Source organism: Cherax quadricarinatus, unplaced genomic scaffold, assembly GCF_038502225.1.
Source record: "Cherax quadricarinatus isolate ZL_2023a unplaced genomic scaffold, ASM3850222v1 Contig1160, whole genome shotgun sequence".
NCBI lineage: Eukaryota > Metazoa > Arthropoda > Malacostraca > Decapoda > Parastacidae > Cherax > Cherax quadricarinatus.
In genome coordinates, this window is record NW_027196186.1 from 31,862 (window position 1) to 46,475 (window position 14,614).

General features: G+C 39.1%; 1 protein-coding gene across 1 annotated transcript in view; it reads right to left on the reverse strand.

The window, feature by feature from the left end:
* Positions 1-14,614, reverse strand: part of LOC128690877 (RNA polymerase-associated protein Ctr9) — a 59,703-nt gene that overhangs the window by 12,087 nt on the left and 33,002 nt on the right. Inside the window, exons 12-13 of the mRNA XM_070080870.1 lie at positions 13,465-13,645; positions 6,172-6,320 (exon numbers count right to left, since the gene is read on the reverse strand). Of these exons, the coding sequence (XP_069936971.1) occupies positions 6,172-6,320; positions 13,465-13,645 (330 nt within the window). The remainder of the gene's footprint in view (positions 1-6,171; positions 6,321-13,464; positions 13,646-14,614) is intronic.

A 14,614-nucleotide genomic window follows, 5' to 3' on the forward strand; every position in this document is an offset into this window, starting at 1 on the left:
ATAGAAAAGAGTAAGGTGATGAGGGTATCAAATGATTTAGATAAAGAAAAATTGGATATCAAATTGGGGAGGAGGAGTATGGAAGAAGTGAATGTTTTCAGATACTTGGGAGTTGACGTGTCGGCGGATGGATTTATGAAGGATGAGGTTAATCATAGAATTGATGAGGGAAAAAAGGTGAGTGCTGCGTTGAGGTATATGTGGAGTCAAAAAATGTTATCTATGGAGGCAAAGAAGGGAATGTATGAAAGTATAGTAGTACCAACACTCTTATATGGATGTAAAGCTTGGGTGGTAAATGCAGCAGCGAGGAGACGGTTGGAGGCAGTGGAGATGTCCTGTCTAAGGGCAATGTGTGGTGTAAATATTATGCAGAAAATTCGGAGTGTGGAAATTAGGAGAAGGTGTGGAGTTAATAAAAGCATTAGTCAGAGGGCAGAAGAGGGGTTGTTGAGGTGGTTTGGTCATTTAGAGAGAATGGATCAAAGTAGAATGACATGGAAAGCATATAAATCTATAGGGGAAGGAAAGAGGGGTAGGGGTCGTCCTCGAAAGGGTTGGAAAGAGGGGGTAAAGGAGGTTTTGTGGGTGAGGGGCTTGGACTTCCAGCAAGCGTGCATGAGCGTGTTAGATAGGAGTGAATGGAGACGAATGATACTTGGGACCTGACGATCTGTTGGAGTGTGAGCAGGGTAATATTTAGTGAAGGGATTCAGGGAAACCGGTTATTTTCATATAGTCGGACTTGAGTCCTGGAAATGGGAAGTACAATGCCTGCACTTTAAAGGAGGGGTTTGGGATATTGGCAGTTTGGAGGGATATGTTGTGTATCTCTATACGTATATGCTTCTAAACTGTTGTATTCTGAGCACCTCTGCAAAAGCAGTGATAATGTGTGTGTGTGGTGAAAGTGTTGAATGATGATGAAAGTATTTTCTTTTTGGGGATTTTCTTTCTTTTTTTTGGGTCACCCTGCCTCGGTGGGAGATGGCCGACTTGTTGAAAAAAAAAAAAAAAAAAAAAAAAAAAAATTATATATATATATATATATATATATATATATATATATATATATATATATATATATATATATATATATATAATTTTTTTTTTTTTTTTTCAACAAGTCGGCCGTCTCCCACCGAGGCAGGGTGACCAAAAAAAAAGAAAGAAAATCCCCAAAAAGAAAATACTATTTTATATATATATATATATATATATATATTTTTTTTTTTTTTTTTTTTTTTAAAAAAGTCGGCCGTCTCCCACCGAGGCAGGGTGACCCAAAAAAGAAAGAAAATCCCCAAAAAGAAAATACTTTCATCATCATTCATATATATATATATATATACAGTGGACCCCCGCATAACGATGGCATCGCATAGCGATTTTTCCGCATAACGATTACTTTTATCGCAAAATTTTTGCCCCGCATACCGATTAAAAACCCGCATACCGATTTTCGTCCGAGACGCGTCCAATGTGCCCTCAGCCAGCCTCACATGTGCCGCTCCGTCCCATTGTTTAACAGCCAGCCTCCGCGGTAACATCCAAGCATACACTCGGAATATTTTGTATTATTACAGTATTTTCGGTGCTGTTTCTGGAAAATAAGTGACCATGGGCCCCAAGAAAGCTTCTAGTGCCAACCCTACACCTCAAAGGGTAAGAATTACTATAGAGATGAAGAAAGAGATAATTGATAAGTATGAAAGTGGAGTGCGTATAGCCGACCTAGTCAAGCTGTACAAGAAACCCCAATCAACCATCGCTACTATTGTGGGCACCAGAAAGACAATCAAGGAAGCTGTTCTTGCCAAAGGTTCAACTGTGTTTTCGAAACAAAGATCGCAATTGATGGAAGATGTTGAGAGACTCTTATTGGTGTGGATAAATGAAAAACAGATAGCAGGAGATAGCGTCTCTCAAGCGATCATATGTGAAAAGGCTAGGAAGTTGCATGACGATTTAATTAAAAAAATGCCTGCAACTAGTGATGATGTGAGTGAATTTAAGGCCAGCAAAGGTTGGTTTGAGAGATTTAAGAAGCGTAGTGGCATCCATAGTGTGATAAGGCATGGTGAGGCTGCCAGTTCGGACCACAAAGCGGCTGAAAAATATGTGCAGGAATTCAAGGAGTACATAGAAACTGAAGGACTGAAACCTGAACAAGTGTTTAATTGTGATGAAACAGGCCTGTTCTGGAAGAAAATGCCAAGCAGGACCTACATTACTCAGGAGGAAAAGGCACTCCCAGGACATAAGCCTATGAAAGACAGGCTTACTTTGTTGATGTGTGCCAATGCTAGTGGTGATTGCAAAGTTAAGCCTTTATTAGTGTATCACTCTGCAACTCCCAGAGCGTTCAGGCAAAGGAATGTCCTCAAGGATAATTTGTGTGTGCTGTGGAGGGCAAACAGTAAGGCATGGGTCACTAGGGAATTTTTCTATAACTGGTTACACCATGCATTTGCCCCCAATGTGAAAAATTACCTAACTGAAAAGAAATTAGAACTTAAGTGCCTCCTGGTGTTAGACAATGCCCCTGGTCATCCTACAGACGTGGCAGAGCGACTTTCTGGGGACATGAGCTTCATTAAGGTGAAGTTTTTGCCTCCTAATACCACTCCTCTCCTGCAGCCCATGGACCAGCAGGTTATTTCCAACTTCAAGAAACTGTACACAAAAGCTCTGTTTGAAAGGTGCTTTGTAATGACCTCAGAAACTCAACTGACTCTAAGAGAGTTTTGGAGAGATCACTTTAATATCCTCAATTGTGTAAACCTTATAGGTAAGGCTTGGGAGGAAGTGACAAAGAGGACCTTGAACTCTGCTTGGAAGAAACTGTGGCCAGAATGTGTAGACAAAAGGGATTTTGAAGGGTTTGAGGCTAACCCTGAGAGGATTATGCCAGTTGAGGAATCCATTGTGGCATTGGGAAAGTCCTTGGGGTTGGAGGTTAGTGGGGAGGATGTGGAAGAGTTGGTGGAGGAGGACAATGAAGAACTAACCACTGATGAGCTGATAGATCAACTTCAACAGCAAGAGGCCACACCTGAGGAAATTGCTTCGGAGGAGGGGAGAGAGAAATTTAAGAAGTTGCCTACTACAAAGATAAAGGAAATCTGTGCTAAGTGGCTTGAAGTGCAAACCTTCATGGATGAAAATCACCCTCACACAGCTATTGCAAGCCGTGCTGGTGATTATTACACTGACAATGTTGTGAAACACTTTAGGCAAGTCATAAAGGAACGAGAGGTACAGGCCACTATGGACAGATATCTTGTGCGAAAGAAGTCCAGTGACTCTGAAGCTGGCCCTAGTGGCATTAAAAGAAGAAGGGAAGTAACCCCAGAAAAGGACTTACTACCTCAAGTCCTAATGGAAGGGGATTCCCCTTCTAAACAGTAACACACTCTCTCCCCTCCTCCCATCCCATCAATCATCACCAGATCTTCAATAAAAGTAAGTGTCATTTAATTGTGCATGCCTTTTTCAGTTTGTGTGTATTAAAATTAACATTTCATGTGGTAAAAAAAATTTTTTTTCATACTTTTGGGCGTCTTGCACGGATTAATTTTATTTCCATTATTTCTTATGGGGAAAATTCATTCGCATAACGATTATTTCGCATAACGATGAGCCCTCTTGCACGGATTAAAATCGTTAACCGGGGGTCCACTGTATATATATATATATTGTAGGTAGTAGGTTGGTAGACAGCAACCGCCCAGGGAGGTACTACCGTCCTGCCAAGTGAGTGTAAAACGTACGCCTGTAATTGTTTTACACGATGGTAGGATTGCTGGTGTTTTTTTTTTTTTCTGTCTCATAAACATGCAAGGTTTCAGGTACGTCTTGCTACTTCTGCTTACACTTAGGTCACACTACACATACATGTACAAGCATATGTATACACACCCCTCTGGGTTTTCTTCTATTTTCTTACTAGCTCTTGTTCTTGTTTATTTCCTCTTATCTCCATGGGGAAGTGGAACAGAATTCTTCCTCCGTAAGCTATGCGTGTTGTAAGAGGCGACTAAAATGCCAGGAGCAAGGGGCTAGTAACCCCTTCTCCTGTATATATTACTAAATATGAAAGGAGAAACTTTTGTTTTTCCTTTTGGGCCACCCCACCTCGGTGGGATACGGCTGGTGTGTTGAAAGAAAGAAAGATATATATATATATATATATATATTTTTCAACAAGTCGGCCGTCTCCCACCGAGGCAGGGTGACCCAAAAAAGAAAGAAAACAATTTTCTTCTTCTTATTAGTAATCTTTAAAGGAAAAGGGGTTACTAGCCCATTGTTCCCGGCATTTTAGTTGACTTTTACAACACGCATGGCCTACGGAGGAAAGATTCTTATTCCACTTCCCCATGGATATAAAAGGAAAAGTAATAAGACCAAGAACTATTAAGATAAAATCAAAGAAAACTCAGATGAGTGTGTATAAATAAATGTGTACATGTATGTGTAGTGTGACCTAAGTGTAAATAAAGTAGCAAGACATACCTGAAATCTTGCATGTTTATGAGACAGAAAAAAGGACACCAGCAATCCTACCATCATGTAAAACAATTACAGGCTTTCGTTTTATACTCACTTGGCAGGATGGTAGTTAGTTTCATTACGTGATATATCATGCCTTGTATACTTATTTATCCTCTTTTTCATAAAATATTTATTACTTATTACCAAACCTCTTTCTACACATAGCTCAATTAAAGGCTCCCCATTTTCATTTACCTCTACCACCCTAAATTTACCTACTACTCCCTCCACAACATTTTTACCCACTTTAGCATTGAGATCGCCACCACAGGTACTCTCTTACTTGGTTCAAAACTCCCCACGCACTCACCCAACATTTCCCAAAATCTCTCTCTGTCTACACTTCTCTCTTCTCCAGGTGCACAAACCCATACTATAACCCACTTTTCACATCCAACCCTTATTTTACACCACATAATCCTTGAATTTATACATTTATATTCCCTCTTTTCCTGCCATAACTTATCCTTCAACATTATTGCTATTCCTTCTTTAGCTCTATTTGAAACCCCTGACCTAATCCTATTTATTTCTCGCCACTGAAACTCTCCCACCCCCTTCAGCTTTGTCTCACTTAAAGCCAGAGCATCCAGCTTCTCATTCATGACATCCACAATCATCTCTTTCTTATCATTCACACAACATCCACGCACATTAAAAAATCCCACTATGATGGTGGTCTTCTTTTTCTTTTCAGTAGGCTATATGGGAAAAGGGGTTACTAGCCATTGTTCCCGGCATTTTAGTTGACTTTTACAACATGCATGGCTTACGAAGGAAAGATTCTTATTCCACTTTCCCATGGATATGAAAGGAAAATAATAAGAATAAGAACTATTAAGATAAAATAAAACTCAGATGAGTGTGTATACATAAACAGGTACATGTATGTGTAGTGTGACCTAAGTGTAATTAAAAGTAGCAAGATGTACCCGAAATCTTGCATGTTTAATTTTGTTTCGAAAATTTTATCTCCAGTTTGGCAGGTAGCTCACTGGAGGTGTGAAAAAAAGAAAAAAGACTGGAGGAATCATATAACATCTAATGAATGTACAACAGTCAAAAACTAAAACAGCAAGAGTGGGAGACTGACTGTATGACAAAGATAAGGGGGAGAGAGTGAAGAGGAAAATAACGATGTGGGCATGAGAATGCATGGCATTTGTTTGAGAATGCATGGCATTCTCAAACAAAACAAAGCACACCAGGACGTTGTTCCTTGCAATGGGGACACGAGATGCTGTCCCACACACAAGGTGTCCAGGAATTATATATCTCCAATGCAGCACTACTATAAAAAACTCTTAGTTATATGGCAGCAAAGGAACTGGTATGCCTAGCACTGGGCATGAGACTGCATAGTTTGAGGGCATCCATATGATCATTTCATGAAATGCTGATATAACCACAGGACTAACAAAATACATTACTTTTGCAATGGATTAATATTTTAATGAGCCACCAGTGTATTTAAGCCCTAAAGCCTCTACCAGTAGCTTAACCAGTGTAACAAAGGCTATAAAGACAATAGCAAGCCCTGCCCCCAGTAACCAATTTTGATCCCTAAGTGTTCAAGGATAAAAAAAATATATAATGAATTTTGTTACTTCTTACCATCTGAATAGCATTAATGAACTGCTTCTGTTCTACATAGATGTGTGCAATATTCATCCACACATCACTGAAGTCTGCTGTTGCCTCCCTCACCTGGGCAAATATATCTCTTGCTTCATTAATATATCCTTTATGAGCCAAAACAGCACCTAAAATAAAGTTTTGAAAAATCAGATCTCTGATTTTCTCACAATAAACAAAACTTCAAAATGCACTGTACAGATAAATTTTTTTTTTTTTTTTTTTTTTTTTAAACACGTCGGCCGTTTCCCACTGAAGCAGGGTGACCCATAAAGAAAAACCCAAAAAGAAAGAAAAAACTTTCATCATTCAACACTTTCACCATCACTCATATATAAATAATCACTGTCTTTGCAGACACATTCAGACATTCCTCCAAACTGCCAATATCCCAAACCCCTCCTTTAAAGTGCAGGCATTGTACTTCCTATTTCCAGGACTCAAGTCTGGCTAACTGGTTTCCCTGAATCCAGTGGTGGGCACAGTTTCGCTAATCTGCTAACCGCTAATTAGTGGAACTAACTTTTTGTTTGAAGGTAGTAGGTTGGTAGACAGCAACCGCCCAGGGAGGTACTACCGTCCTGCCAAGTGAGTGTAAAACGTAAGCCTGTATTTGTTTTACACGATGGTAGGATTGCTGGTGTTTTTTCTGTCTCATAAACATGCAAGGTTTCAGGTACGTCTTGCTACTTCTGCTTACACTTAGGTCACACTACACATACATGTACAAGCATATGTATACACACCCCTCTGGGTTTTCTTCTATTTTCTTACTAGCTCTTGTTCTTGTTTATTTCCTCTTATCTCCATGGGGAAGTGGAACAGAATTCTTCCTCCGTAAGCTATGCGTGTTGTAAGAGGCGACTAAAATGCCAGGAGCAAGGGGCTAGTAACCCCTTCTCCTGTATATATTACTAAATGTGAAAGGAGAAACTTTTGTTTTTCCTTTTGGGCCACCCCGCCTCGGTGGGATACGGCCGGTGTGTTGAAAGAAGAAAGAACTTTTTGTTTAGCTGATTAAAGTTTCCGCTAACTTTGGAAACCGTTAGCAGACCAATTGACTTCAGCTAAATAAAGTTCTGCTAACTTTGAGTCTACTAAAAAAAAAATTCATACATTGCTGGTAGTCGGAAAGCAATGCCTTTTCAACAGTGCATGTGTTTGTTCCTGTCTGTTGTGGGTGTTTCTCAAACAGTCACTCAGGCACGCTATTGGATGACTAAGTGTAAACATGACTTGTTGACGCAGCAGCAGCATCTTCATCTGAGCAGCATTGTTATAGTCCTCCATATCCCTCCCCCTCAATCAGACAATACCATTTTAGGAGATATATCTTCTATTTTGAAAGTTCTCATTATGCAAGTTGTCATTATTCTGCCATTTGCTGCATTTGTTTTATTGTGATCTGATATTATTTTTCCAAATTTTGTACTTGTCTCTTATATTCTAGTAAGTTTATTCAGGTATACACAAATACAGTTACAGTGGAACCTCAGTATCTGACCAGCTCCCTACTTGAACAAAGCTCAGCACTACCGAACAAATACAATCTACCAGAACTTCGCTGTAAACTATTTCATTTTTTTCGCACTTTTTTTTTTGTATTACAGTGCTACCTTGAATTTCGAACAGCTTCCAACTTGAACAATTATGTAAGTGTATTTTTGTAAGTGCTTTTGTAAGTGTATTTTTGGGGGTCTGAAAAGGACTAATTTAATTTACGTTATTCCTTATGGGAACAAATTCATTTGGTAACGGCACTCGAACAGCCTTCTGGAATGAATTATGGCTGAAATTCGGGGTACCGCTGTATTGTATAAATAAGTCACCAGGGTTATTGACATACTAGAACGCCTAAATTCTAGCGCCTTCAAATCTAGCGAGAGAAAGCTGGTAGGCCTACATACGAAAGAATGGGTCTATGTGGTCAGTGTGCGCAGTATAAAAAAAAAATCCTGCAGCACACAGTGTGTAATGAGAAAAAAAAAACTTTGACCGTGTTTTTGGATTAAAACAGTGAATTTGCACTGTATTTCCGTATGGTATTTATGGTTGTATTCTAGTTTTCCTGGTCTCATTTTATAGAATGGATGACATATTACAGAAATTGAGATGATGTTGACTGGTTTCACAATGAAAAATACCTTGAAATTGAGCTCAAATTAGCAGAAATGTTCGATTTTTGCCAAAGCTCAAAAGTAAACAAATCATGCTATGCATCCAATACACATCAACTGGTGAGTCTAATATTCTTTCACAAGTGCACTGATATTATTTATACCATTCCTACACTAATGCAGTAGTATGTATAACAGTAAATCTTCTATTTTTCGTGAGAATAAAAATTCAAAGTGGAAAGCAAAAGAAATGTAAGAGGGGCCTGGGAACGTGACTAATGAACAGAGAAATTGTTATTTTACTGCCAGGAATGTCTGTCTTGTTTATTCTCGACCCTATTTGGAAATTGGCATCTTCTGAAATTTGTGTGAAACTGGCAAAATTGCCAATTTCTAACCACTTTATTGGATAGTTGAAATTGGTAAGTGGGTGGTTTCTTGCACTCATTCGATAGAAAAAATGGAGTTCTAGCGAAATAAATATGATTTTCGTCAACTAGTACAGAGGAATTGGCTGAAAACAGGGCTCAAAGTGGGCAAAATCGCCGATGCGTAAACATCGTCGAGACCACTAACTTCGCGAGAGCATAATTCCCTAAGTTTTCCATCAAATTTCATACTTTTGGTGTCATTATGATCGGGAAAACTTTCTCTATCATTTCATAAGAAAAAATAATTTTTTTCCGAAAAATTTTCGACCCTGAGAACGAGTTTTGGAGAGGGCCTCTCGACCCTGAAAGGGTTAAAGTATAATATCTTATTATTATACTATAAAGGAGATATACTAAGAATAAGGTAAAATGAGTCATTTACATTTACACGTGTTAGCTAAAAAAATAAAAAATAATTCTCTTCCCTCTCTATCACTACATTCATTGGGCAACTTTTGGCTCTCTTCTTGAACTGGCTCATACTGTGATTGGCTTTAACATGTGCAGGCAGTCTGTTCCATTCCTTTACTGCTGTGCAATAAAAGGTGTTGGAAGCCTGGCCACTGACTGTGGGTACTACAAAGGTGTGTTCTCCCCCCCTAGTACAATGATTGGTTTGGTTCCCAGCCTTGACAAAATGGGCAGCAAGATATTCGAGACACTGTTTGTGAGCAATTTTATAAACTTGATTTAACTTCAATTGCTTTACTGTCTTCAACATTCAGCATATCCAGTTGTTGTAATTCATCCTGGCCTACATGTTCTCTTGGACCCAGGCCTACATGTTCTCTTGGACCCAGGCCTACATGTTCTCTTGCACCCAGGCCTACAGGTTCTCTTGGATCCAGGCCTACATGTTCTCTTGGACCCAGGCTTACATACTTTCTTGGACCCAGGTCCAGGATGAATCTTACCATTTTGTTCTGGGTGATTTGTAGTCTAGCTTTCAGTTTTTTTGTCAAGGCAGAGTACCGTGAAGAGCAAGTGTAGTCCATATGACATTGTATAAGGCCTAGACATAGGGCCCTGTGAGCCTCAGTAGGTAGATACTGTGCCTCAGTAGATAGACACTGTACCTGTCTGTAGAGAAACTTCAGTTTGACATTCACTTTCTTTACTATGCTGTTCCCTATCAGTTTTCCTGACATGCATGGGTCAAAGGAGATTCCCAGACATTTTACTGAGGAAATTAAGTGATGAGTTCCCCATTACACAGGACATTAAAATTATTTACCCTTCTCAGTTTATGCTTGGTGAGAAAGAGTATAGCTTCCATTTTCCCGAAGTGTAACGATAGTTTGCTGTCTATTAGCATCTGCTGCAGGACTCCAGTTCCAGTGTTATTACATTAGTTATATCTTCTGGGTCTTTACCTGACACTAACAGAACACTGTCATCCGCATACAGTAGGAGTTTGCACTTGACATTAATAGGTATGTCGTTTAATAGCAAAAGATCAAAAAATTAAACCGAATCAGAATTCATGTGAAAAAGTTAGCGGTTAGCATTTAGCATTAGCTTCCGCTAATTTTTTCAGCTGTTTAGTGGTTTACCATTAGCGGAGCTAATATTTTAGTTAGCAGATTAGCGGTTAGCGAAGCTAACTTTTCAGTTAGCTGTGCCCACCACTGCTTGAATCCCTTCACAAAATATTACCCTGATCACACTCAACAGTTCGTCAGATCCCAAGAAACATTCATCTCCATTCACTGCTATCTAACATGCCCATGCACGCTTACTGGAAATCCATAAATGCAAGTTTTCATTGAATTTATGGATTCAGAAAAGGAACATGATACAGTGGATAGGGGAGTAATGTGGCAGATGTTGCAAGTGTATGGAATAGGTAGTAAGTTACTATATACTGTAAAGAGCTTTTATGAAGATAGTGGGCTCAGATTAGGGTGTGTAGGAGAGAGGAAGATTACTTCTCAGTAAAAGTAGGTTTCAGACAGGGATGAATAATGTCACCATGGGTGTTTAACATATTTATAGATAGGACTGTACAAGAAGTAAATGCTAGGGTGTTGAGGAGAGAGGTGGGATTAAATTATGGGGAATCAAATATGAAATGGGAGTTGACACAGTTACTTTTTGCTGATGATACTATGCTTTTGGGGGATTCAAAAGAAAAGTTGCAAAGGTTAGTGGACGAGTTTGGGAGGGTGTGAAAAGGTAGAAAGTTGAAAGTGAACATAGATAAGAGTAAGGTGATGAGGGTATCAAACGATTTAGATAAAGGGTTTATGAAGGATGAGGTTAGCAATAGAATTGATGAAGGAAAAATGGCGAGTGGTGCATTGAGGTATCTTTTTTTTTTTTTTTTTTTTTTTTTTTTTTTTTTCAACAAGTCGGTCGTCTCCCACCGAGGCAGGGTGACCCACAAAAAAGAAAGAAAATCCCCAAAAAGAAAATACTTTCATCATCATTCAACACTTTCACCACACTCACACATTATCACTGCTTTTGCAGAGGTGCTCAGAATATAACAGTTTAGAAGCATATACGTATAGAGATACACAACATATCCCTCCAAACTGCCAATATCCCAAACCCCTCCTTTAAAGTGCAGGCATTGTACTTCCCATTTCCAGGACTCAAGTCCGACTATATGAAAATAACCGGTTTCCCTGAATCCCTTCACTAAATATTACCCTGCTCACACTCCAACAGATCGTCAGGTCCCAAGTATCATTCGTCTCCATTCACTCCTATCTAACACGCTCATGCACGCTTGCTGGAAGTCCAAGCCCCTCACCCACAAAACCTCCTTTACCCCCTCTTTCCAACCCTTTCGAGGACGACCCCTACCCCTCTTTCCTTCCCCTATAGATTTATATGCTTTCCATGTCATTCTACTTTGATTCATTCTCTCTAAATGACCAAACCACCTCAACAACCCCTCTTCTGCCCTCTGACTAATGCTTTTATTAACTCCACACCTTCTCCTAATTTCCACACTCCGAATTTTCTGCATAATATTTACACCGCACATTGCCCTTAGACAGGACATCTCCACTGCCTCCAACCGTCTCCTCGCTGCTGCATTTACCACCCAAGCTTCACATCCATATAAGAGTGTTGGTACTACTATACTTTCATACATTCCCTTCTTTGCCTCCATAGATAACGTTTTTTGACTCCACATATACCTCAACGCACCACTCACCTTTTTTCCCTCATCAATTCTATGATTCACCTCATCCTTCATAAATCCATCCGCTGACACGTCAACTCCCAAGTATCTGAAAACATTCACTTCTTCCATACTCCTCCTCCCCAATTTGATATCCAATTTTTCTTTATCTAAATCATTTGATACCCTCATCACCTTACTCTTTTCTATGTTCACTTTCAACTTTCTACCTTTACACACATTCTCAAACTCATCCACTAACCTTTGCAATTTTTCTTTAGAATCTCCCATAAGCACAGTATCATCAGCAAAAAGTAACTGTGTCAATTCCCATTTTGAATTTGATTCCCCATAATTTGAGGTATCTGTGTAGACAAAAAAACGTTATCCATGGAGGCAAAGAAGGAAATGTACAAGAGTATAGTGGTACCAACACTCTTATATGGGTGTGAAGCATGGGTTGTAAATGCTGCAGCGAGGAGGAGGCTGGAGACAGTGGAGATGTCATGTCTAAGGGCAATGTGTGGTGTAAATATTATGCAGAGAGTTCATAATGTGGAATTTAGGAGCATATGTGGAATTAGTCAGCAGGCTACAAAGGGGCTGTTGAGGTGGTTTGGTCATTTAGAGAGAATGGAACAAAGTAGAATGACTTAGAGTATAACTCTGTCGGGAAAGGAAGGCAAGGTAGGGGTCGCTCTCAAAAAGGTTGGAGGGAGGGGGTAAAGGAGGTTTTGTAGGCAAGGGGCTAGGATTTCCAGAAAGCATGCATGAGCATGTTAGACAGGAGTGAATGGACACGAATGATTTTTTGGGACCTCACGAGCTGTTGGAGTGTGAGCAGGGTAATATTTTGTGAAGGGATTCAGGGAAACTGGTTAGCCGGACTTCAGTCTTGGAAAGGGAAAGTGCAATTCCTACACTTTAAAGGAGGGGTTTTGGGATATTGGCAATTTGGAGGGACATCTAAGCTGTCATATCTGAGTGCCTCTGAAAGACAGTGATTATGTATGAATGATGGTGAAAGTGTTGAATGATGATGAAATTTTTGTTTCTTTTTGGGTTTTTCTTTGTTTTTGGGTCACCCTGCCTTGGTGGGAAACGGCCAATGTGTTTAAAAAAAAAAATCTTTTCTTTCCTCACAAAGGCCACAAATTTCATTTGCAAGTGGTTTTTCTTACCACACCCATATATACCAACAGTGCAATAAGAAAACTTTAAAAAAGTACTTATTCACTTCTGATCATTCAAAATTCAGATTTTGTAAACAAAAGAAAAGTATTCTGATTTCCTACCAAAGAAAAATGCAACACATTCCTCTTATGCACTTCAGAATAATAATCTACATGTGCATCATTCTTACTAGGGATATTGTTGAGTAACCAAGCATCTATCATGGCAAGGATTATACATATTAGAAAAGAATAACTGTGTTATTAAGGTTATGGTCATGTAAAATCAGTTAGCTTAACAAAAAAAATCTATCTTTTTAATGAAGATGGTCTGTAACAGATAAGGCTTTATTTTAGTGCACTCCATCTCAATAGAGAACAAATTTTTTTTATAAATCCCAAATATGTCCACCTACCAATGCCATTTGCAGCCCATATACTTCTAGGATCTGTTCGAAGGACAGTTTTGTACATAGCAAGAGCTCGATCTTGATGTTTACGCTCTTTCTCTTTGTCACGATTGGGCTGATGAAGTGTTGTTAACCAGACATTACCCAGTGCAATCAAAGAATAGGAATCAGTTGTGGTGCTTGGGTTCTGCAAAATAAGAATAAAAATGAACACAATGTCGCTTAAAAGAAATATTAAAATTCTCCTACTTAAGCTACACACTAAAAACAGAAGACTTATAAATATACCAAAATATGAAGTTTATTAACATAATTGTTCAACAAATAATTTCATTAAACAATAAAGCACAACTATGCAACATACAATAGTGACATATTTCATAAAATCTTTTATGTACACTTCATATAAACTGAATATTTATTACTAAGAAATAAAATATATTCAGTCCAAGTCCATTATCACAAACTCTTTGGGGCCAAGGATGGTGTGCCTTAACAGAATTCCCAGCTGGAACACTTAATAAAACTCTACGGGATCCTACCCTCAAAAAATTAATTATAATTATGCAGATCACTTAACACTCATTATTTTTTTTTTTTTTCAACAAGTCAGTCGTCTCCCACCGAGGCAGGGTGACCCAAAAAAGAAAGAAAATCCCCAAAAAGAAAATACTTTCATCATCATTCAACACTTTCACCACACTCACACATTATCACTGCTTTTGCAGAGGTGCTCAGAATACAACAGTTTAGAAGCATATACGTATAAAGATACACAACATATCCCTCCAAACTGCCAATATCCCAAATCCCTCCTTTAAAGTGCAGGCATTGTACTTCCCATTTCCAGGACTCAAGTCTGACTATATGAAAATAACCGGTTTCCCTGAATCCCTTCACTAAATATTACCCAGCTCACACTCCAACAGATCGTCAGGTCCCAAGTATCATTCGTCTCCATTCACTCCTATCTAACACGCTCATGTACGCTTGCTGGAAGTCCAAGCCCCTTGCCCACAAAACCTCCTTTACCCCCTCTTTACCCCTCTCCCGAACACCCTAGCATTTACTTCTTTTACAACCCCATCTATGAATATATTAAACAACCATGGTGACATTACACATCCCTGTCTAAGACCTACTTTTACCGGGAAGT